The sequence below is a fragment of the Micromys minutus genome (assembly GCF_963924665.1).
Source record: "Micromys minutus genome assembly, chromosome: 4".
Taxonomy (NCBI): domain Eukaryota; kingdom Metazoa; phylum Chordata; class Mammalia; order Rodentia; family Muridae; genus Micromys; species Micromys minutus.
Window position 1 is genome coordinate 21,927,679 of NC_137973.1, and position 25,043 is coordinate 21,952,721.

Consider the following 25,043-nt stretch of genomic DNA (forward strand, 5'->3'; position numbering starts at 1 on the left):
AGCAGTGCAAATTCTAAGGACATTAGGGTTGGGATCTTTTGTTTTCTTAAAGCATTTTGATTTGGTTATTTTTATTCTATGAAATTAACATCGTCTAGATACAAGGGTTTCTAAAATATCATCACAGATTGTCGTTCCCCTCTATACACACACACACACACACACACACACAGAGAGTTTGTTTTTATTTCATTTAGCTGAGGAAATTGATATCATGCTCCTGTGTATTATTAAGGAATTGTACTGCTCAGAATAATTTTATATACAGAAATCTCTGGCGGGATGGTGCCAAAGAGAGGAAGAAAGGCCCGGTCTCCATATAGCCTTCTCCCCTCTGCTGTCTGACAGTTTCACTGTTTGGGTGCTTCCACCAGAGGGTGTGCAGGATAAAGAGACACTAAAATTTTCCTTTCATTTTGATTTTTCTTCTAACCCTGATAATCTATGTCTCAAATGAGAAAGTTGAGTTTGATGTTAAACTAATTGTAAATGTAATTTTTTTGATGCACAGATTTTAGTCAGCCTACATTAATTTGCTCTTCAATTAAAGACAAAACCAAAACAAAAGCATTAAATGATCAGTTGTTTTAGAACAGAATTTTTGCTACAGAACACATTCTCATAAAAATTTAGTTGCTTACTTTTTATATGGAGAGCAACCGCTTTTTAACAAGGAATCATACTAAAGCAAAATTAGAGCCAGTATGTATTTATTTTATTTCCATATCTTTGAAACAATTTTGTCAGTTACTAACATATATGTTTGATATTCAGTAATGATTTTGACAGGTTTTTGACAGGTAATAAGATGAAACTCATTTTGTATTCTTCCGCCTCCTTAGGAGATTTTAACTATTAACACAGCTTGTTTTATTTTGGAGAAAAGGAAACTGAATTTGCTTTTGAATTTGAACGAAAGAAAGATTGATTTACTTGTTGAATATTAGAGATTGTCATAAATATATATTAAAAGATTCAAAGGCATAAAGATTTTTTTCTATAAAATAGTGATTTGGGTACCATTTAAAAAAAATTAAGACTTGCTTTGGTAGCAGTTTTTCAGAGGTTGAAAATCAATTGTTATGGTATAGTTTACATATGTTCTTTGTGTTTCTTTTTTTAATTCTTTTTTGTTTTGTTTTTTTTTTTTTGTTTGTTTGGGTTTTTTTTGAAACAAATTTACTGTAACCTAGCCTGACCTAGAATTTATTATGACTTGTGCCTCAAACTCGGAACAGTTCTTCTACCGCATCCTCAGATGCTCTGATGGCAGATGTGAGCTGTTCTTTGGATTTAAAATACTGTATTATCATAGTTACACGAGCTGGGGTTTCTTCCACAGATGCAAATACCACCTCTAAGGCAGAAATGCCCAAATTACCTTGAGGTGCTTGAGCTGGCTTAGAGGAGCCACCAGTGTGTGTGTGTGTGTGTGTGTGTGTGTGTGTGTGTGTGTGTGTGTGTGTGTGTGTGTGTGTGTGTCTTCCTCCTCTTAGTTGGCAGAGACACCGTTTCAGGGCTAGAGTAGAAGCACCGCATTCAGTTCTGAGTTTATTGTTTAGTGTTTTTATAATCTCAGAGTTAAATGACTGGACAAGAATGTTTTGGTTATCTCTTAATTTTGTCTGAAAGTTCTCTACACCTTTTTTTTTTTTCTTGAAAAACTATGTCTCATCGAGGCTGTCTACTACCAGATACCTGGGTGCTTGAAGACCAGTCCTAGAAGTAGAGCTGCATGTTCTGAGGCCATGTTTGTTTGCTTGCATACTTAGTCATGTGCTCGCTTATGGCTAGGGTAGGGCCTGGCCTGTGTCCACTCAGCCTGTTTACTGATTGCACCTGCCGCCCTAAGCTAATACAACTTAGAGGTTTGTCACAGAATCTTTCATTTGGTTTCCAGTAGCATTGCTGAAACAATGATAGAGAAGGAGCTTTAATGATTAATAATAATAATAATAATAATAATAATAATAATAAATGATAAGAAGAGGAAGAAGTAGGGCAAATATGATGGCACGGGCCTGTATTTCCAACATTGAAATACTGAAGCAGGAGGAATGAGTTAAAGCTAGCCTGGGTGGCATAGTAAGTCTGAAGCTAGCTTTGACTCATGGTAAGTCCATGCACAGAGCCGGGGGAAAATGACGAATAGCAAAGTAGGCTTTGTGTGCCCCTGCCCTCTGAGAGTAGCCAGCAAAAGGGATTACTATACTGATGTTTAAAAAACAACAAATCATTATTCCCAGTACATTAGAGTTCATAGATTTTAATAAGATCTTTCTTTGCTTTCACTCTTACACCTAGGCTCAGCTTAATAAATAAAAAAATTAAAATTAGCAATGGATAAAATATTATAAATAATTTTAAGTGCATCTGGGGCAAGCTTAAGGACTTCTCTGTAAGCAGGAAATCCAAAATATTTTTATCTCTGCAATATTGGTAACATTAATACTTTCATACTTCTTATTTTATTTTTTTAGTACCACTGGGCTTGTACCATGTTCAGCAACACCAACAACTTTTGGGGACCTGAGAGCAGCCAATGGGCAAGGACAGCAGAGGCGGAGGATTACATCTGTGCAACCACCCACAGGCCTCCAAGAGTGGCTGAAAATGTTTCAGGTGACAATGTGAACACACTGCTGAAAGCTTCTCTCAGCTGCTTGGGGTCAGGGTGGGAATACAGAAGTATTGGGCCATTAAAGGAAAAAAGGTGTGTCTGATGCCATTCCATGGATGAGTTGGAAACATTGGACTAAGTGAAACATTTATTAATAAAAAGAGACAAAATAGGTTCGAGGCTGCCAGGTAGAAAGCAGAGAGGCCTAGGGCTACCTGCTAAGAGATGTAGGTTTCCTTTTTGGGAGGGAGATAGAAGTGTTCTGCAACTGGGTATAGTCATGGGTATCCAGGAAGACAGGCATCCTGGGAACCCCTAAGTGTACACTTAAATAGCCCACCTTTTATGACATGTATCTTTCAAAACGAAAGTACAGTGTTTATTCTGTGTAAGTGTATATTTGCATGTCTTTAGTGCTTCCTAAAATAAGACCTTTATTTTCTTGTTTGTGTTTCCATGTTGTTGAATGTGTTGTTTTCTGAACACATTTCTTGTATATTAGGAAAGCGAGGTTAACTTAGAGCTCTATCAGTGAGTTGCTGGTGGTGACAGCACCACTGCTTCCCTGGGAGAGGGGACTTAGTGGTTTCCTTCATTGCCTTGTGCAGATGCCTTTAGTTTGCTCAACTTCCAACCACTGTCTTTTACTAGGATTTAAATTCTTTGAACATTTACTGGAAAGATTGCTTTGAATACTGTGGAGTTTAATAATTTAAGTTAGATTGTCTTAGATAGATTAAATCAAGAGCGGACCAACACAGCTGTCATAGATGAAGCACTCAACAATTCTTTCCAGACAATAATTAATAAAAATATGAACATGTCTGATGCTAGCCACTACACTAATATAAAATGAACATACTTCACTACTTCTGGCTACTTGAATTATTGGGTATGTAATGTGCACATAAGGAAATTACAAACTTTTAAGATATGTTTGCTTTGTTATTTCAAATATTTAAGAAGGCCTGTTGTATAAATCCTAATATCTTAAATACTTAGGTGCTATGTGTGTGTGCTTGCTTTTATCTAAGCTAGAAAGTTTACTTGAAGGTAATGTGCTTTTAGATGAGTTTTAAGACTTTTGTGGTACAGGGCAGATCTAGCTACTGTAACTGGCAGTATGGAACCCCGGTTCTTAGTAAGGTTGGGGTTTTTTTATCCCCCAAATAATAGAGGAGGGATTAGATCCTTTTGATGTTTGGTATGTAAAGGCAGTAGTACTAAGGATAGCCTCCAAAAACAAATAATTATCCAACCCAAAATATCATAGTACTAAGTTTAAGAGTCTTGGAATTAGACAAATGGAAGTTACATTTTACTTAGGAAAGTGTTGTGAACACTACAATCACAAAAAATGTCTGTAATGTTTATAGACATATGTTGATTAAACTTACCTTTCCCGTAAGGATTACTACTTCCCCATTCTTTTACCTCAAATTATATTTTTTTCCTACATATGCCCTTTGAATTCTCAACTTTTTATTTTGTCTAGTCCTTTAGAAATAAATAAGGCTTTAAAATTAAAATCTAGACATGTTTATATACTCTTAAAGGAATATTTAAAATATTAATATCTAATTAAGCCAGGGAAATGGGAGGAATGACAGTGTGTTCTCCTGTGTGCTCATGAGTGTATGCACAAGCCAGAATACAGCTCTGGTGTCTTAACTGGGTGCTGAAACCAAATGGTGTCTCTAGTGCCCATCTAGACAGCCCTCAAAACTGATTGGAAAGGAAACTTATTAGCAGGCTATTCCAAATAAGGTTTTTTTTTTTTTTTTTTTTTTAATTTGGCTAAGCCCATTTTTCCTACAGTAATTTAATGTACCAAAATATTTTTGCAAGCCATTTATGATGTTTATTAATAAAACTTTTTCTAATATTGATCTGCTGTGGGGGTGCTAATGCTTTCTTTTCATGAGGCTGTTTTAGAGAGCCATTTATATAGTGCTTATTTAATATGATTTCCAAATGTTATACTTGTAACAGCTCAGCTCTAGAAATGCTAACTGTAAAAGTAAGATTAGAACACCCAACTGTGAGCATTTAAACCCTCTTTGGTCTATAAAAGTGTCTTTCATATGAGTGGTTGCAATGAGAGAGCTCATTCTTTTTTTAAAATTCACTTTACATCCTGATTGCTGTTCCCCCTTCCAGAGTCTCTCCCTACATCCCACTCTTTTTCTTCTGAGAAAATGGAGCGCCCCCCCCCCCCCATCCTCATGGGCACATCAAGTCTCTGTAGGTCTAGGTCAGACAGGACAGCTGAGTTGGGAACAGATTCCACAGACGGGCAACAGCTGGAGGGGGAAGGATTGAGGGCCCCCGATGGGGATAGGAACTCCATAGGAAGACCAACAGAGTCAACAAACCTGGACCCTTGGGGGCTCTCAGAGACTGAACCACCAATCAAAGAACATACACCGGCTGGACATACACCTCACCCATGCATGTAGCAGAAGTGAGCGTGGTCGTCATGTGCGTCCTGAACAACTGGAGAGAGCTCAATATTAGTTCATAGAAATAATGTAGAATTATTTCTATAAGCAAAAAACTTAATCGCCCATCCCAAAGACATTCTGTAGCAACTAAAAGTCAACCTGACAAGGTAGAGCCAACCTTAATCTTCTGGGCTCCACGTCTGTCTCTGACACAACCCAGGACTCATTGCCATACACTGTTCTTGCCTTAGCTCGGGTTTTATTGCTGTGAAGAGACACTGTGACCACAATAAAAGAAAACATTTAATTGGGGCTGGCTTAAAGTTTCTGAGGTTTATTTCATCATCATCATGGTGGGAAACATGACAGTGTGCAGACAGACATGGTGCTGGAGAAGGAGGTGAGAGCTGTACATCTTGATCCCCAGCCAGCAGAAGGAAACCATAGGCCACACTGGGCATAGTCTGAATAGATAAAACATCAAAGCCCAACCCCACGGGGACACACTTCCTCCAAGTCTCCTACCTGTGCCGCTCCCTATAGCCGAGCATTCACACACAGGAGTCTATAGGAGACGTTCCCACTTTGGTGTACTGGTTTGTTTCAGCTTGACGTAAGTTAGTGTCATCAGAGGAGAAAGAAGCCGCAGTTGAGGGAATGCTTCAATGAGCTCCAATTTTAAGGCATTTTCTCTATTAGTGATTGATGGGGGAGGGCCCAACCTGTTGTGGGTGGAGCCATCCCTGGGCAAGTAGTTCTGGGTTCTATAAGAAAGCAGACTGAGCAAGCCAGGGGAAGCAAGCCAGTAAGCGGCACTCCTCCAAAACCTCCATCAGCTCCCGCCTTCAGGATTCTGCTCTGTTTGTCTTCCTGTCCCGACTTCCTTCAGTAATGAACAGCAATATGGACATGTTGGCCAGATAATAAGCCCTTCCCGTCTCAACTTGCTTTTTGGTCATGTTGGTTTGTTACAGCAATAGAAACCCTAAGTAAGACAACCCTAGTTTGTTGTTGTTGTTATTGTTATTGTTTTCTTTTGTTTCAAGGCTGGTGCCAAACTAACTAGAACTGAATCATTTGCCTGGAGGCTTATGATGCTCCAGTGCCAATTTTATGACAACCACAGCTCCATAGCAAAGTAGGATGATGTGAGCTGACCTATGAGGGATAATTAAACTGGCAGTCTTTCTACAAATCTGCGATTGGGGTGTTTAACGGTGACTTCCCTGTTGTGTAACAAGCAAAATGGGAGCTCTCGTCCTTCTACTGCCCCCCTATTGCTCCTAGGGCAGTGCTACCGCACTTGGTCCAGCTTCATCCACCCGGCAAAGTACAGATTGAGTAAAAACAAATGATGCACCACGTACATAGCAGCCTATTAATGCAACACAGAAATGTAAACTAAAGACAAAAGCAAAAAAACCCAAACTTTGCACTGTTTAAATTGTTTAAACTTTTCAGTGGCCAAAGTTTCTTGTTTTCCAAAGCCATAGGGACAGGGCTTGGTTGATTACTTATGTAATTTTGGAATTAGCATGTGGTTTTCCACTTTACAAATTCAGAGTAGGTAAAGACACTAACAGAGTTGGCCTTTTATAGTTCAAAGGCATCCTGGAAGGGAAGCATGTATGAGCTAGATGAGGAGCTCTTAACTTCAAATTTTGGATTTGTCTCTTAACTAATGAGCAGTTTTATTATGAAACTACTGTTCCCTTTACCTTTATATTGCATAGAACAAATACTGTCCTAGGAAGTATCCAAAGGGGTAAGAATATAGATGTGCACACAGCTTGACATGGAAGTGCACAGAGCCCATTTCCCAAGACTCAGCTGGGAGCCTTGGGCCTCTCAGTACTAGCTTCACACAGGATTCTGAGGGGTACAGGTGAAGTGTGTGCAAGAACTTCAGCATTATACACGTCTGCACCCTTAATCAGTGCAGATTTGCATTAAAACTGTGTTTTGGAAAGATCTGTTAGACTCAAAACAAAAACAATGGACTAGAAAAAAATACCATATTCTTTTTAAAAAAAATACTTTTGATATTTATAATGAATAAACTCTATATTGAAAGATTTATCAAGTTCCTTGCTAAGTCACATTACGTATGTTTTCTGACTTGTTGTCTTGTTAGTAACAGAAGAGTACGACCTACAAGAGAGGTGACAAAATAAGATCAGTTTGTCTTTCTTTGAAATTGTTTGTTTCAGCGTGGTTAAGGACGCTTATTAGACCTTGTCTGATGGAGTGAAGAAATTCATGTGTTTACTCAGGGAAGATGAGAGGAAAGTCCAAAACCTTACATCAAAATCAAAACAGATTAGAGGAAAGTCCAAACCCTTACATCAAAATCAAAACAGATTGAGCCTTGGGTTCTTTAGGAAGTAATGCCTAGATCCTCGTTTCTGAGTTGGATTGTGGCGCTGCTTGAGCTAACAAGAGGTGCCCATAGGAGTGGGCCGGACCTGCTCAAATAGAGATGGGTGAATGGGTGTCACGTAAGTTCAGGCTCACTGCCGCCCAGGATCTTAAGTTCTTGTGTCTGATCGGAATAGTAAGCCCCACTGTCAGTGTCCCCTCAAGCTGATTCATGAACCACCTGCATCGGTATCAGATGAGTCGTTTGTATAAAAACAGTCGGGCATGTTGCTGCACGCCTTTACTCCTAGCACTCCAGAGGTTGAGGCAGGCAGATCTCTGTGACTTGGAGGCCAGCCTTGTCTACAGAGTGAGCTCCAGGCCAGCCAGAGCTACACAGAGTAACACCGTCCTTTTGGGGGTGGGGGAAGGGGTCTCCTTTGAGTAAATTGTGGGATCCTGCCACTTTGGGGGCATCACTGTGCCAGACCGAGTCTCTGTTCTTGGCAGCTCGATGCTGTAAGAGAAGAGGGGCCCTGCCTGGGAACACAGCAGAACAGAGATAGGAAGCCTGAGCGACCTGCTGCTGGCTTGGCTGGCACAGCGACAACTGAGCCTTAGATATGGCTTGAACTTCGTGGATTTGTTTGTCTCTGAGCCTCCTGCATCTGCATTCTGCTTTCAGATGCTTAATTAAGACTGCAGTTTGGTTGAGTCAGCATAGTTGTCCATCTCCCAAAATGGCCATGGCCATGATAGTGTGATTTATTGTAATGTGAAGATAACCAACATACTATTTTTAAAAAATTCAAATGCTGTGAGGGATGTGAGTCAGTAAATTGTAATTTTAAATTATTGATACTTAAGGTCAGTGATGAATCAAAACTGACCACGTTGTTAAATAGGCAAAATCTGAGGCGGTGGCTGAAGTGCCATGGGATCAGACGACCGATCCAGTGCTTTCTTTACTCGAGTATGGAACATTCTGCATGCTGCATTCCAAAGCTGTGTGTGCAGATCCTGTCTGAGCCCAGAGGCCTTGGGGACAGGGGAATGTTTTAGGTGTTGTATGTACAAGTGGAAGGAGAGCACATGACTTCCTGGAGCCCCTGTTCCTTACATCGGCAAAGTGGAGTAGGTCACGGGCATAGTTCCATGCTGACTGGCATTCCATAGTGCTAACATCACTGCAGAGTCTAAGGGAGTAAATAACCTCTTGAAGAATTTTTCTGGGTGCCTCTTCCTGCGAGCTTTAACACCGCTCAGTGCAGTGGATCCAAGTGCAAGCATTAGAGGAAGGCTCACACCTTGCCTGTTATCTCTATTCATCCGTGTCCAACGTGGCCCGATAGCCCCCAGAGGCGGTTGCATCAAAGGCCAGTGTTGATGTGCTTTCACTTAACAATAGTGAAGTTACTTAAATGTTTTACATGGTTGTTATAAAATCCCAACATTTTAAATTATTCATACAGCCTTAAATTTGTCCCTTTGAAGAGCCGTGGCTTTTCTAAGAAGTCATGCCCACTGAGGGTAAATACTAAAAGCAAACTAACAAATTTTTTTTTAAGTAAAGCATTTTTAAGGTTTGTGGAGGATACTTGTCAGATATGCAGAATAACCAGCTATTAATTAATGTTTTATGTTGCAGATAGATCTCTTAGCGCTTAGATGAAAGCCTCACTCAAGCTATAAAGTTTTATGGCCGTCCACTAAAAAGAATATATAGAGAAAAATGATCTATCAAAATTTCCTATGTATTCAATAACCCAGATGGATATTTCTGGAACAAGATTTTCATGTCTCCCAGTGTCTTGGTGTTAGACGAATGCATAACTCTTATAATTAAAAATAAATGCAGACCTTTTCTTTTTTTTCTGCCAGTCATGACTTTTAATGTTTTGTGGAAAGGTACTGAGTAAACTTGCTGACACTAAAAACTATAGCCACTTGGGTGGCTTGGGTGGCTTCTGGAGACAGGTCTCTGTCCATGGTCCCCTCTCATGCAGTCCCACTGCTCAAACATGGCCATGCAGGTGCTTGCGGGTCTTCTGCGGGCTTGTGTAATGTGTCCGATTCCTCTGGTAGAGCTGGAGTGGACCAGAGAAGCTGCTGGCGTTAGACGAGCTCATTGACAGCTGTGAACCAACACAAGTGAAGCACATGATGCAGGTGATAGAGCCCCAGTTCCAGCGAGACTTCATCTCCTTGCTCCCTAAAGAGGTGAGTGAGGGTCATCAGCTGCCCCCCGAAGGGCTGTCCAGGTCATAGCCACCACCTGTAAGCGGTGTCCTGCTCATTGTGCTTTGACACGCTGACAAACTGCTCTGGCTTGTGGTACAGTTGTCACATAAAATGTGTCCATACCAAGGCACCGCTTTCTTCTGCTGGGATCAAGAACAGCTTCGTGTGAGGGTCACTGAGTCTCTTCAAGGAGTTTTCCCTGCATTGTCTAAAGGCTGACTTAGAGCAGATGTTTTCAAAATTCTGGATTCATTAAGCAACAATACAATTTTTTGTTTTTGTTTTGTTAATTATTTAATGTCCCTTCAAGACCAGTGATTTTATGATTGTTATATTTCTCTGGTTATTGCATTATGTGATTGTTTTTAATATAAAGAATTTTACTTATATGTCTTTGTGGCATTTCTACTAATCATCCTACATTGGAGGGAGACGGGGAGGGAGGGAGAGATAGCACATAAAAATTGGGTTCTTACAATACTTAATCAGGCAGCCATGTGTGGCTTATAATCTAAATATAATACACATATTGACATTAGACTTTATAGCTTAATTTTTATCAAAAGAAAGGAATAATGTGATATTAAATAGTATCCCCATAATGTATATTTTTTCAAATTACTATATATACGTTATAAACAGCAGTTAAAAAGACAGTGCAAAAAACTTTCACATCATTCGTACAGATGATCCTGAAACCTCAAATTTGAACAGGAAGCATTTTACTTTCTCTTTTCTTAGATAATCACTCTAAATTCCTAGTGGCATTAAATATAGTCCTAGTTATAATCTAGCATTAGATTTGAGTAAAATCAATGAAATGAAGTATAACTCTAGGGGAAAGCAAAATTGATAAAACATCTTTTTCCTGACACCCTTTCCCCTTTGGAGTACTTTTAAATTGATGTTGTCCTGGAAGAAAAGTGTTTACTCTTGTGAGCTTTTTCTATAGTAGAACTCCTTGAATAAGCTTAGGAAAGTAAAACGAGATCTCTTCGCTTCCACCAGGGTATAAAATAATAGGAAACAGTTTTTGTAAGTGAAGTGAATATTTATCTTGATTATTTTACATGCCTGATACCCTCTGTTAGAATATGTATATGTGTAGTATATACATGTGTCCAAGTAGGTTTATATATGTACATGCAGATGCTCCTGCACACATGTGCCTGTGGAGATCAGAGGTATATGCCTCAGTTGTTCCACGTTATTTTTTGAGAGGTGGTCTCTCACTGAATTTAGAGCTTACCAATTCAGCTAGAGTGGCTGGCTGTCCCGTGAGCAGTGACTATAGCCAGAAGCGCCCGCCATGCCTTGCTTTTACAAGACTGCTGGGATCCGAGCCCTCGTCTTCACGAGGACACAGGAAATGTTACTGAGCTATCCTCATCTTCAGAAAGACACATGTTCCTGGGCTGTTCTTCATTGGGAAGTGCTTTAAGTCCATGTGGAAGATTAATGGCATAGACTTACCCTGTTAGGGAAGTATGCTATTTAAAACAGTATTACCATGTTGACATGAAGTGTACTTGTATTTTTTTGATAATTGGTGTGAACAATCTCTTCTTATCAACATTTTTCTGGGTTATCTAAGAGCTTGGGCTCTAGACTCACACTAGAAACTTGAGATAATTTTGTAAGTAAATAGCAACAAAATCATGGGTCACCCTGAATAAAGCCTCGGTTTCCTAATATGAGATTAATGAGCATTTTCTTTGCTCTTAAAATACTGCTTTTCTTGATCCATTCAGCCCACTAAAAGTCAGCAGTCCTAGCAAGATGCTCATCCTGTGCAGAGTAACCTTTTTTCCTGTGTTTTTTTTTTTGAAGTGTGACTATGCCTTTCTTATTTCCTTTTCCATAGTTGGCACTCTATGTACTTTCATTCCTGGAACCCAAAGACCTGCTGCAAGCAGCTCAGACTTGTCGATACTGGAGGATTTTGGCTGAGGATAACCTTCTCTGGCGAGAGAAATGTAAAGAAGAGGGTAAGGTTCAGAATTTAGATGATGTGTTTCTACTCTGTAGAAGTAGAAGGTTCTGAAAACAAGTTGGCAAAACAATGTGGCTGTCTGTGCAGTGAGTATAAAGTGCCTGCCAGTGGGTGTGCATCTGTTCACTTCCTTCATCCCAACCGGAAAGGAGGTGACCACAAACCAGCAGTTAAATACCCAGATAACTGAGTACTGTATCCACTCCTCCCATAAACACCTACTGTGCGCCTCCTGTGAGCTGGACATTCATAAATGCTTGGGACATAATGGTACTGTTTCATCATGGTCTTCCTGTTGTGGACCTTATATTCTTGAAGTATAGTCAAGTTTGGTTTCAAAGGGAGGATCTTCTGTTTTGTAAACAGGTATCTAGAAAGGTAATCATTTAGAAAAAAAAATAGTTGTTTCTGAGGAGCAAAATGACTGAGGGGGAAAAGGTAGTAACAACGCTATGTTCTATAGATGAGGCTCCCTCGCAGCCATGTGAACCGGTAGAGAGCATTGATGACTAGTGAGGGCTAATAAAAACTAGAGGTTAGGATTCTAGGTGCTTTTTGTTAAACCTGGTTCTGCAGTCAACCTCTGGCTGCTCCTGGACTAATCAGTAAAACCCTTTTCTCAAGTATCTTTTTATGTAAACCAGTGTTAATCAACTCTGCCTTACCTTCTTTCTCAGAGTCTTTTCCCCCCTTGAGACAGGGAGTCTTTATGCAGACCAGGCTGGCCTTGAACTCATGAAGATCCACCTTTCTCTGCCTCCTGAGTACTGGGATTAAAGGGGTGTGCCATCATGCCTAGCTTCAGAGTCCTTTTAAAATGTCCTCTTAAAAAACGATTTCATAAAAATGATTCTGAACAGCTTGGTTTACAGCCCAGACTGTGACAGCAACCTGAGAGGATGCTGGTCACTGGACTCTACCACTTGGGAGACGGAGGTGGGGTTGCTGAAAGCTAGCGGCCATCTTGGTCTTCATAGTGAGTTGAAGCCACTTTACTGTGTATGAGGCAGTGATGGTCTCCCAGTCCTCCCTTCCCGTTGCTGCCATGTTTTATTCGTTTACTGTCCGAGGAAACGGTGATAGTAAAATTACACGTTTGTCCTTTTGTAGTCGCCTTATTCACTCAGCAGAATGCCTTCAAGGTTCATGTCACAGCATGTGTCCACATGCCCTCTGTTAAGGCCGAACAGCATTCCTGTGTGCACTGCTGCATTTGGTGTCCATCTGCCGAGGGACAGGCACCTGGACCGCTCCCTGCTTTTGGCTGTGAGCACGGCGTATAGATAGCTGTTCACATCTCTGTTTTCCATCCTTTTGCACATATATGCAAAAGTGAAAGTCCTGCATCCTGCACTGTGTTTGTGTTCTGAGGAGTCCCTGTACTAATTTCCACAGCAGTGCACACACAGTCCCATCTTTGTGCGTCCATACTAGCACCTCCCACAGTCACTGTGAGAGAGAAAGGAGGCGGTGAGACCTCGGTGCTGCACAGCACTGTGACGGGGCCAGAACTGACGGGTCTATTTCACTGGTGCTAAGCAGAGAAAACAAGACCTTTATAAGATGTGTAATTTTTACTAGTGGTGAAAGGAATTATTCTCTTGAACTCTTTGATACTTTAGGGATCGATGAACCGTTGCACATCAAGAGAAGAAAAATAATAAAACCAGGTTTCATACACAGCCCATGGAAGAGTGCGTACATCAGACAGCACAGGATTGATACGAACTGGAGACGAGGAGAACTCAAATCTCCTAAGGTAACAGACTGTTGACGTGCTAACAGGAACCTTTCATCAGTAACAATGCCTGCTCTCCTCACTTGGTGGCTGCACTGTGCTCAGTGCCCACCTCTGGAAAAGAAGCAGCCGTTTTCAAAAGTAACTCAGTGCAATTAGCAGTGTTCTTTTATTTCTCATTTCTTTCATCTGATAATTTTATTGGAATCAAAGAGGAGTTGATTCAGGTGTTCATGCTTGTAGTCCCTGTATTCAAGAGGCCAAGGCAGGAGGATTACTGTGAGTTCTAGGCCAACCTGAGCTATAGTATGAAGCCTTTCTTCATTTAGTTGATACAGATTAATTTCTACTAGACCACTCTGCATGATACTGTGCTACCATGATTCTCACTAAGAGTTTACAGCCCTCTAGCCTCATGGGCCCAATGGGTGTGTGTGTGTGTGTGTGTGTGTGTGTGTGTGTGTGTGTGTGTGTGTGTGTGTGTTTAATGATTTGAAGTAGATGTCTTATTTTCTGTCTTAGAATATAATTTCAGGTATACAAATGGTAGAAATACTAAATAATATGCTTCAATAACAAAAACTTAGCCAGTTTTGGGAGGCATTGCTTTATATGCCAGCATGCCCTGGGATTGTTTTTAGGTTGGGGGTAGAACCCTGTTATTTGCTATTCCTCTGTTTCTCCGTGCTTTCTTTTTCTTCTTTTTTTCCAGTGCTAAGAGTCAGATCTAAAACCCACTCCTCCTCTTCCTCCTCCTCCTCCTTTTTCCTCTTCCTCCTCTTTCCTCTCCTTTTCTTCTTTAATATTGAGCTGAGGTTTGGCTCAGTTATCCAGGCTGTCCTAGAGGCCACCTTGGTATCCCAAGCAGGCTGTAGCCCTGTGGTCCTCTGCCTTGTCCTCTTTGAGAGCTACAGTCAGGACCCTGCGTCACCAGGCCTGGTTTTCTTCTGGTTTTTTCAACGGTACTTACTAAAATAAAATACTTTTCTCTTGACTTAAACAGATTAGACATTTGGGTTAAAACAATCTTTATGCAGTTTTGGCTTAGTAAATTGTTAGTGGACAACAGAATATGGAAATCATATATTTAATGTTTAATTTATCATCTAGGGAAAAAGATGTGCTGTGTCTTTTATATAAATTTCATTCTAAAAATAGATTATAGATTACTATTCTGACACATGGCTCATTCTTGTTTTCACTGGGGGGTGTGTGTGTGTGTGTTTGTGTGTTTGTGTTTGTATGCGTGTGTTTGTGTGTGTGATATATGTACATGTGTGTGCATATGCACATATAGGCCAGGTCAGAGGAGGTGGTCAGTTTTCCTGTTCTCATTTTCTTATCTGATTTGCTTTCTGAGATAGTCTCTCTCACTGATCCTGGAGCTAGGCTGGCAGTTATAAGCTCCAGTATCTCTCATGTCTCCACGTCCTTTCGTGTTGGGGTTATTGTGTGACCACACCCAGTTTCTATATGCATTCTGGGGATTGGCCCTAGGTCCTGTGTATCTGAGCCATCTCTGAAGTACTTCACTGTGTCTTAAAGAACATGATGTAGTAACCCCCATGGGATATGTACGTTTTTCTTATAGGTGCTGAAAGGGCATGATGATCATGTGATCACATGCCTACAGTTTTGTGGTAACCGCATAGTTAGTGGCTCTGATGACAACACTTTAAAAGTTTGGTCAGCGGTCACAGGCAAGGTGAGTTTACTTCTTTCTGTACCTCAGGGAGTCACCATTTTGTGTGTGTAGTTACAGTAAAGGGGGTGTTTTGATCCCAACTATTTAACAAACAAATATCAGGCTTCCTTTAGAAACACATACCTTCTCCTTGTGTTTATGAATGTCACCTTGGCACACTGGCGGCAGAAGTATTTTCTTCATTTAAATAGTTTGTTGTCCTTGTTACCTAGTCTAAGATGTCCTAGGTTCGAATACTCGTTTCTTTACCTCAGCACCATTCACCTTGCATGTGAGTTAGAATCCGTACTTCCTGATGCCTTCCAAAACATGACTGAGAGATTTGTAATTTTCCTTATAAACTGCTTTGTTGCTGAGCTATATGTAATTTGGAAATGAAGTAAACCTGTTATCGTCATCTCAGACACTAATGGTCAGGAAATGAGGCAGTGTTGAAGAGCCAAGCAGTAGAAGCAGTGGCTTTACCTCTCATACTGTTTGCTCTTCCTTAATGAGTCTCTAGTGAATATTGACTTTATCTGTCTAAAAGAGAACATTTTCACAAATTAAGTAATTGATCATTTAAAAAATAACAAAAGAAAGTATATGCAAAAGTATATACTTATGTTTTCTAAAGTATCTTTTTGCTCTGTTGTTTCTTGGACAAGAATCTTACAAATACTCAACTCAGGTGTTAAAGTTTTAAAAGCAGCTCCATGTTTCCAGGATATGATATTAGTTCGGGTTTATCTCAGAGTTTCAGCGTCTGTCTATACATGCCTAGAAGTAGCTCGGGCAGCCCTAACTACCGCCTTGAGCGGATGCGGTGAGCTGTGGTATGTGGCCACACCCAACTCCTGCATTCTTGCCTTGGTTCTCTTCCGTGGAGACACCTGCTGCAGCTTGAACGTGCTTTAAGCCTGTGGGAGCCCAGAGCTGTGGAACTTACTTGCATTATATTTGCTTTCTGGCTAGTCTTATGTTTTGTGTCCTATGATTCTTTTTAAACTCTTTTGCTTTATTTTATTATGTGTGCAAGTGTTTATTTCTGTGTGTGTCTGTGCACCACATGCGTGCCAGGTGCCCTCCAAGGCCAGAAGAGGGTGTCAGATCCCTGGACACGAGAGTGGCAGGTGGTCGTGAGGCATTCAGTGGGTGCTCTAAACCACTGAGCCTTCTCTCCAGCCCTTCATATGAATCTTATGTTTTATACCATGCTTTCTTTCTCCATACGTGTTCCTCAGTCATGTTTCCCTGTATAGGCATATTCTGCTACCAAATAAGCAAACAGTAGTGATGGTGTTGTGTATCATTGGTGTGCAAAAATGCTTTCCTAGTGCTCTCATAAAGTTCAAGAAGTAAAATTTATCCCAGATTTTAATGAGATGTTAGTGTATTCTTTGGCTTGCTTGCATTTCTACCTAAAATTAATCTGAAGTGTTTTTCCAGTGTCTGAGGACGTTAGTGGGACATACAGGTGGAGTGTGGTCATCACAGATGAGAGACAATATCATCATTAGTGGATCAACTGACCGGACTCTCAAAGTGTGGAATGCTGAGACTGGAGAGTGTATACATACTTTATATGGGCACACTTCCACTGTTCGATGCATGCATCTCCATGAGAAAAGGTAAAGGGCACGCCCTTATGATTGGGGCTTGAAGTAGTTACTTGTGAATTTGGGAGTCATAGAGGGCTAATGAGTTCTTCAAGTGGACACCGAGGACAGAGTGCACATGGTCCTAAATTAAGAAAGTTAGGTTATATTGGCTTAAAATAGAGGAATGTCTTTAAACTTCTTCTTCATTTGATATATGGCTGTTTTTTCCAGACTCTGTTCTCTAATCTGTTTTGATGTTTTGATGATTCATCATCCTTAAACAAAAATCATTTTCTTTCTTGATTTTCATATTTATGCTGTGCAAAAGCAACAAATTCAGTCATCCAGCCATCGGGACTTGTAGCCTGAGTCCTTGAGTGATGCACCCACTTTCCCCCACTCCATCACATCCCTGCAGGGGACACGCTGATGTCCAGGTGCCTTATTACCCTCAGCACCAGTCATTTGAACCGTCGAGAGCTCTCAGATGTGGGGTCCTCTTGCCTTTTGCACAGCTGACAGAGAGCCCTCATGTTAGGATGGCGTTGCTGCCCTACTTCTGCCCACCAAGTGAAGGAGAACTTTCTCGTCTTCAGCATGGTTTCAGCCGAGCCTGGCTTGTTTGCCCTTTCCGAGCCAGTCTCTGCCCGGCGCTCTTTTATCTCAGGCTTCGGCTAACCTCAGGTCCTTCTGTTGATATGTCTTCATTGTACCCACTAAGAAGTTGTGTTTTCTACTTCATTTGTTAAAAGAATGCTTTTGGTCTGACGTGTCACCTGCTGCTCACCTTTGCTCAGAAAAGGTAGAGACAGGAGAATCCTTGAGTCCAGCTTTCGGAGGAGACCCTTCCTCTGAAAGAATGTATCTTAGAAGGGTCCCCTACAACCCACAGCATTTGTGTCCTACAGCTCTATGCACTGCTTCCCTTAAGAACCGTTGTCGTGAATAGACTTCCTACAGCCGTGCTCCTTCTCACTCACAGAGCTGAGCCTGCTCTGCAGTGTGTTCTGGGATCACAATGTAGGCATGGGTTTCAAAGGACATGACATTTCCATTTTTGTTGAGTTGCGTTTGTTCTCCCTCACGTTATCACTCTTTCAAATGGAGATTGGCTTTATCTCTGGGAATGACGTCAGGGCCTGGTTAGGAATCTAGAGGTAAGGCATGATTGTCTCACTCTGGTTTTCAGAAGAGTATAATTTGTATAGTGCTGAGACAGTTTCTTTAGGCATTACTGTTACTGCTGTAGGAATATCTTTAAACATCTGTGAGTCACCAGCTGTGAGCATGGGTCCGAAACTGACTTTCCCTGAGTGTGAAGAACAAAGAAACAACCATAGCTTTCTAAGTCCCGAATTCATTTTAAAATTCTACTTTGTTAAATAATTAAATTGAAATTTTTACTTTCTCACATAGGTGATAGGAGTTCCTAACTGCAGTGTAATGAAATGACAAAGATCATAAAGAAAGAAAGTTCTGGGTTGTTCTAAGTTCATACCACAGGGGTTCATTGAGGATTTAGCATGTGCCACATTGCCATTTACAGCTAATCACAATCTTGTTGTGCCTATGGAGAGCTGCTTGTTTCTTGTAGAGCAGTGCTTTCTAAACTGCTGTGGAACCTTGACGTGGAACCAAGATCCATAGGTCAGGGAACCAAGCAGGTGACCAGCCGAGCTTCAAGGCTTCCTCGGTTCCCATTCCTAGCAGAGAAACTGGAATTTGCATTGAAGACATTAGGTTGAGTTTCTTGGGAAAGGATTTCTGTTGAAGAAAAAGAGGAGAAAGCAACGGTTTTACCTGTCCTGTGCAATTCATTTTCTAACTTGTGTTCTGTCCCGCTCTGCAGGGTCGTGAGCGGTTCTCGAGATGCCACTCTCAGGGTTTGGGATATTGAGACCGGCCAGTGTTTACACGTCTTGATGGGTCATGTGGCAGCGGTGCGATGTGTTCAGTATGATGGCAGGAGGGTTGTTAGTGGAGCATATGATTTTATGGTGAAGGTGTGGGATCCAGAGACTGAGACCTGTCTACACACGTTACAGGGACACACTAATAGAGTCTACTCATTACAGGTAAGGACCATCTCTCTCCCACCCTTAGATTCTCTGCCGGTGACTCATAAGATTGCTCTCTCATAGTTACTGCCAAGTTGCTGTTTATATATACCTTAAAATTGGCACGAAGAAACACAAATTCTAAGTCACTTAACTAATTTAATGATTTCAATCTCCGTGGTCCATTTTCTCTTTAAAATACAAATATTTGTCTTGGAACCTGATGCTTCAGGATTGTAAATTTTTCTATGTTAATTAATACTTAGTCTCGTAGGAGAATAACTTGGATCTTAATAAACTACTTAGCTGAGAATTAATTTGGCCAAAAGCTGCCCCTTTGCCTTGATAGCTCAAAATTGATGGAGCATGTAATTGTGATTCCACGCCCATTTGAAGGAGCGTGGGGCCCTTCTGCAGAAAGCTCTGTACTTACTTGCCCAAGGCCACTGATGGGAAGCCACAGAGAGATGAATTTGACTAACCTGTTGTTTCCTTTAGATTTGAACTTGATATTTATTAATAGATTGTAATATTTCAAGATCTTCAGTAACTAGACATAAAACGTGGGTTACTTTTATTTCTGGAAACGCAGTGTTTTTCATCTTAAAATATTTCCTGTTACATAATTTCCTTCCCAGTTACTACTGCGCTGTTAGTGACGAGCGAAGTAGAACAGAATTCCAGTGCTGACACTGCTGTTCTCAGGGCGTTTGATTCTTAATTAATGATACTGCCCAAGTAACGAAGTATTGATATATGATAAAGATGTTGATTACTTCAGAAAAGATGATGTCTTCCAAGGGGAGGGATTGGTTGCTAATATTGTTACTCATGATGTTCTCAGAACCATAGAGAGTGGTCCCAGAATAGATAGCTGCACATCATGTATACCTTCTGGTGATTGGTGGGTGCTTATTGGCTTTTGGTGTCCTTGGGAAGCTGAAGAAGAGAGACTACATAACTTGCTTTTGTTACTAAAATGCCTCCTCTTCTAATTCCTGATACAGTTTTCTTTTGGGATATATGCCAATCAGCATTAAGTTCTTGTAAACAACTTCATTTTACAAATGCTTTTAATGGAATTTACTGTTGAACATCATGAAAATTGTCTGGCCATTCCCTTGCCTTGGGTGCTGATAAGCAAATCTTTTGTCTCGGTTCTGGCTTTGGCAAGTCAGACTCGGCATTCTTACTAAAACATGGGAGTAGCTTCCATCTAGGACCAGGTGGTCTGAAAGTAATGTTGTTTATTTTAGCTGCTTTTTTGCCTTCTTGAAGTTGTTTCTGCCTTGTTTGAACTACTGAGCTGTTTTGTTTATTTGTTTGTTTGTTTGTTTCTTTTTTTAACTTTAAGAGAATTTCTAAAAGAAGTGTTTTGGAGACTCACATGACATGCACATCAGCTTACCTGCAAGTGTATGCCAGTATGCTCTTGGTTCTCACCAACCTGTGGCCCTTACCCCTCTCCCTGTGTGAGTAAGGTCAACAGATGATAGGACAGGAGTCCGTGTTTCTGTTGTAACTCTGTGTCTGTTGTAGTTTGACGGCATCCATGTGGTGAGTGGATCTCTTGATACATCAATCCGAGTCTGGGATGTGGAGACAGGGAATTGTATTCACACGCTAACAGGACACCAGTCGTTAACAAGTGGGATGGAACTCAAAGACAACATTCTTGTCTCTGGGAATGCAGATTCTACAGTTAAAATCTGGGATATCAAAACAGGACAGTGTTTACAAACATTGCAAGGTAAGTTCTGGACCTCCCTTAGCCATGTTCTTTAAAAATGGCATTGCTATTCAAGAGACAACCTGGGCAGAACAGAGATTTAACCTTATACAAAGTACTTACTTCTGATGAGTTTATGAATGTTTGGCTTTCAAAAGTAGGCCACCTTAAGAAATGGTTTTCAATTGTGTCTTTAATGTGAAAGTTCTTAATCATTTCCTGCGTGTTCAGTTGACTCTGTTTAACTTTAACAATGAGAAGAAAGACTTGACTGTCTCACAGAGCATTCCTTTTTTTGAGTGATGACTTTATTTTGAATTGGAGCATCTCTGATAGGAAGTTACTTTGACAGAGCTCTCCTTAGTCAATTCTTAAAGTTGGACTAGAAGGAATAATGGTATCTCCGAGGCAAAGGTTTGAGCGAGGAGTTATGCAGCACCTTTAGGTTCTTCATGAATGACTTTCTTCTCTTAGTCACAGCCTTTAGAAGGTGTTATTATTGCTTGTGTTTGTTTGTTTATTTGTTTAGAGTGAAATTACCAAGAGGCAGCACAGGGCAGCCTCTGCTCATGAATTGTGACTGTTCCTAGGAGTTTGGGCTAGTCACAAATTCACTTCCTCCTTTGACTGGTCAGTCCAGAGTGGCATGACAAACGTGCACATTCCTTTTTCCCCGCAGTATCTGGCCGAGGCTGCTGGGAGCCAGGGTGCTTGAGATTTGGAACTGTAGTTTCAGAGAGCTACCAGATTTTCTTACATCTAAGCTGGTTCTAAACTACAGCAAGGTTTCAAAATGTGCAGCTTTCTAAAGGCTGCATTTCTAGCATGTTCTAATGTAGAAGAGCACAAGTCCCACACAAAAGCCCCTGAGCATCACTCCTAAGCAGTAACCACCCTTTGCCTTTGCCTAGGTCCCAGCAAGCATCAGAGCGCTGTGACCTGCTTACAGTTCAACAAGAACTTTGTAATTACCAGCTCAGACGATGGAACGGTAAAACTCTGGGACTTGAAAACGGGTGAATTTATCCGAAACCTAGTCACATTGGAGAGTGGGGGGAGTGGGGGAGTTGTGTGGCGAATCAGGGCCTCAAACACAAAGCTGGTGTGTGCAGTTGGGAGTCGGAATGGGACTGAAGAAACCAAGCTGCTGGTGCTGGACTTTGATGTGGACATGAAATGAAAACCAGACAAGATGAATTTTGTCCAACTCTGTAGACAATATACTCCCTGCCCTTTCCCCTGCGCAAAAAACAAACAAACAAAAAATGAAAAAAAAAAACAGAAAAAAAAAGAGAAAAAAGAAAAGGAAAAAAATCCCTTGTACTCAGTGGTGCAGGATATTGGCTTGGGACAACAGACTGACAAGACCTACAGACTAAGAAGGTAAGAAGAGGCGAGACCGTAACTGACAGGAGGCGGCAGCTGCCGCATCACCCAAAGGCCTCACTGTGACTGAGGGGCAGCTTGGCAAAACGAGACTCTAAATCCAACCAGGTGCAATTATTCTTTTTCTTCTCAGTGGTCATTGGGCAGAGCTACATCGGCGTTGTAACCGTCACCTAGGAAGGAGTGGCAGTAATATTCAAACACGGGCTGGTTATCTTCTAATCAGAGAGCATCTGCAACAAAAAGTCGTTTTTCTGAAGTGGACAAGCCTAAAAGAAATTACTGTGAATTGTTTTTGTACAGTTATCATGAAGCTTTCTTTTCCTTTTTTTTTTTCTTTTTTTTTTTTTTTTTCTTTTTTTGCCAACCATTGCCAATGTCAATCAATCACAGTATTAGCCTCTGTTAATCTATTTACTGTTGCTTCTATATACACTCTTCAGTGCATATGTTGTTGCTCAAAGGTGGCAAGTTGTCCTGGGTTCTGTGAGTCCTGAGATGGATTTAATTCTTGATGCTGGTGCTAGAAGTAGGTCTTCAAATACGGGATCGTTGTCCCGCCCCTGTACTGTACTCCCGGTGGCCAAACTTATTTATGCTGCTAAATGAAAGAAAGAAAAAGCAAATTATTTTTTTTTTATTTTTTTTCTGCTGTGACGTTTTAGTCCCAGACTGAATTCCAAATTTGCTCTAGTTTGGTTACAGAAAAAAAAAAAAAAAAAGACTTTTTTTGCCACTGAAACTTGAGCCGTCTGTGCCTCTAAGAGGCTGAGAATGGAAAGGTTTCAGATAATAGAGAGTGAAGTTTGCCTGCAAATAAAGAATCGAGAGTGTGTGCAAAGCTTATTTTCTTTTATCTGGGCAAAAATTAAAACACATTCCTTGGGACAGAGCCTGAGGTGCCTGTTCTGTGGAGAAACTTCTGAGGGCTGTGGTGAATGGATGGACATACATAGCAAACTGACAAGATATTTTAAAGATATATATATAGTACAAAATACAAGGAAGTTGCTGGTCAGTCGTAGCATCTTACAGTATTTGGGAAAACAACTGTTACAGTTTCATCGCTCTGAGTGACTGACGTGAGAGGAATCCGCTCTGCAGCGGCGCGGCGAGCGGGGAGTCAGATGGTCCGCCTCATTCACCAGGAGCCGTAACTCAAGCTGAACTGTGAAAGTGGTTAACACTGTATCCTCGGCCGTCTTTTCTTTCCTCCTCCCGTTTATTTTTTTGTTTGTTTTATTTATAGTCTGATTTAAAACAATCAGATTGGAGTTGGTTAATTTTAGTTATGTAACAACCTGACATGATGGAGGAACACGACCTGTAAAGGGATTACGTCTATGGTTTGATTCACTTAGAAATTTTATTTTCTTATAACTTAAGTGCAATAAAATGTGTTTTTTCATGTTACTGCGCCTGTTTCTTCCACTAGATAATACCGTTTCATTATAAATACATAGTTATTTGTGTCCCATATTTTAAATAGTCAAGTTTTGGGTTTCTTAGCATCCCCTGCATTTTGACATAGAAACCAGTGCTTCTGAGCTCAGCTAAGGCTAAGGTACTGCAAATGTCACCCTGAGCTGTCAAGGAGGCCACTCTTCCATTTGCATTGGGTGTATGACCATGAAACCTGCTTCCTTTAGTCATAAAACTTGGGGTGATTACAACTAGAAGCCTTGTAATACTGGGTTTCCCTTCAAATCCCATGTATCTAGTGCTCATCAAACAGTTGTGCTCGGGACGTCTCCAGCCCTGAGGAGTGGCCTTTGTCACCTTTGCCTAAGATGGACTCATGAGCTGCAGCTCGAGCAGCTGAGGTGATGCCTCAGATGAAGCAGAGGGCTGGCAGTATTCAGCCGCTCTCCAAAGACTGAAGGCCTGTCGTCCCTCAGGAGAGGGAAATGCCTTGCCTTGTTTTGTCTTTTGTAGTATTTACTCTTCTGCTGTTACAGAGTCTGGAAAGACTTGTATCTCTAACCTCAACAACCCAGGCCATAGCAAACAGATCTCAAACACGGACGCTTTCTCTGTAGAAGATGAGGCTTCCGTAGCCACGGTGTCTGTACTCTTCCTTCAGAGCCACTGTCTTGGTGAGGGAGTCATTGCTGGAACAGACACCACGACCAAGCCAACTCTTAGAAGGACAACATTTAGTTGGTCTGGCTTGCAGGTTCAGAGGTTCAGTCCATATCATTAAAGTGGGAGCACGGCAGCATCCAGGCAGGCATGGTGCAGGCAGAGCTGAGAGTTCTACATCTTCATCTAAGACTTCATCTAAGCTGCTAGAAGACTGGCTTCCAGACAGCTAGATGAGGGTCTTAAAGGCCATGCCTACAGCGACACACCCACTCCCACAGGGCCATGCCCTCTAATAGTGCCACTCCCTGGGCCAAGCATATACAAACCATCACAGCCACACTGCTCAGAGGCTAATTCAGACCTCAGAGACTGTCTTAAAGTGGACCCTGAGCATAAAAGGGCACACTGTCTTACACACTATTCAAGGAACCCTGGTTCACTGGGCCTCGGCAAGCACATAAGAAAGCTAGGCACACAGTAGTGAAGACTGGACTACTACACGACAGAAAGCAAGGTACAGGCAGACTAGGCAGGCTGAGGCAACTCTGAGACCAGAGCACAGCCCAGAGCCACGCCTGCGTTCATGTTGGTGTTGGTCAACAAAAATGAGTTGGCTGTTCTAGTTCTTAGAACAAGCGTTTTTAAAGGGTCACTCTGGTATAATTCAAGAAAACACCCACCTTTAAAACACGGCAGAAAATATGAGTTCACTGGTTTTGCAGATAATCAAGCATCCCATTTCTGTAAGTTACTACATCCCTGACCATTGGATGTCATCTGTCCTCACATTCGGATGTGGAAGGTAGCATCTCCAAGGTTAACGTGAGGGTTGGATGGAATGTTACAAAGCCCTCTGAGGACATTTTAAACCCCGTGAAAGGAAGCTACTGGTAAGTGATCACAGGACTAGCAAGATGGCATTGTGCACAGACGTGGGTCCCTTAGGTCTGTCCCCAGGATCCAGGATGGGACAAGAGAAACAACTCCCAAAAGTTGTTCTTTGTCTTCCCCACGTTCACCATGGCATATGAATGCCACACCTGCCCCTGTCATGCACACACAAAAACAAGTTCAGTTCTGAAGAAAACAGCTCAGGTCCTTGTAATG

The 25,043-nt window shown here is 41.3% G+C and overlaps 1 protein-coding gene across 2 annotated transcripts in view; it reads left to right on the forward strand.

Moving 5' to 3' along the window:
- The window catches only part of FBXW7 (F-box and WD repeat domain containing 7), a 66,779-nt gene extending 43,520 nt beyond the window's left edge, over window positions 1-23,259 (forward strand). For both annotated transcript variants that reach the window (XM_080916566.1, XM_080916565.1), the window contains exons 3-11: window positions 2,481-2,622; window positions 9,508-9,642; window positions 11,528-11,651; window positions 13,279-13,415; window positions 14,986-15,099; window positions 16,528-16,709; window positions 18,529-18,754; window positions 20,276-20,486; window positions 21,377-23,259. In XM_080916566.1, coding sequence (XP_080772692.1) covers window positions 2,481-2,622; window positions 9,508-9,642; window positions 11,528-11,651; window positions 13,279-13,415; window positions 14,986-15,099; window positions 16,528-16,709; window positions 18,529-18,754; window positions 20,276-20,486; window positions 21,377-21,645 — 1,540 coding nt within the window. In that variant the 3' untranslated portion in view covers window positions 21,646-23,259. The remainder of the gene's footprint in view (window positions 1-2,480; window positions 2,623-9,507; window positions 9,643-11,527; window positions 11,652-13,278; window positions 13,416-14,985; window positions 15,100-16,527; window positions 16,710-18,528; window positions 18,755-20,275; window positions 20,487-21,376) is intronic.
- The last annotated feature ends 1,784 nt before the right edge of the window (window positions 23,260-25,043 follow it).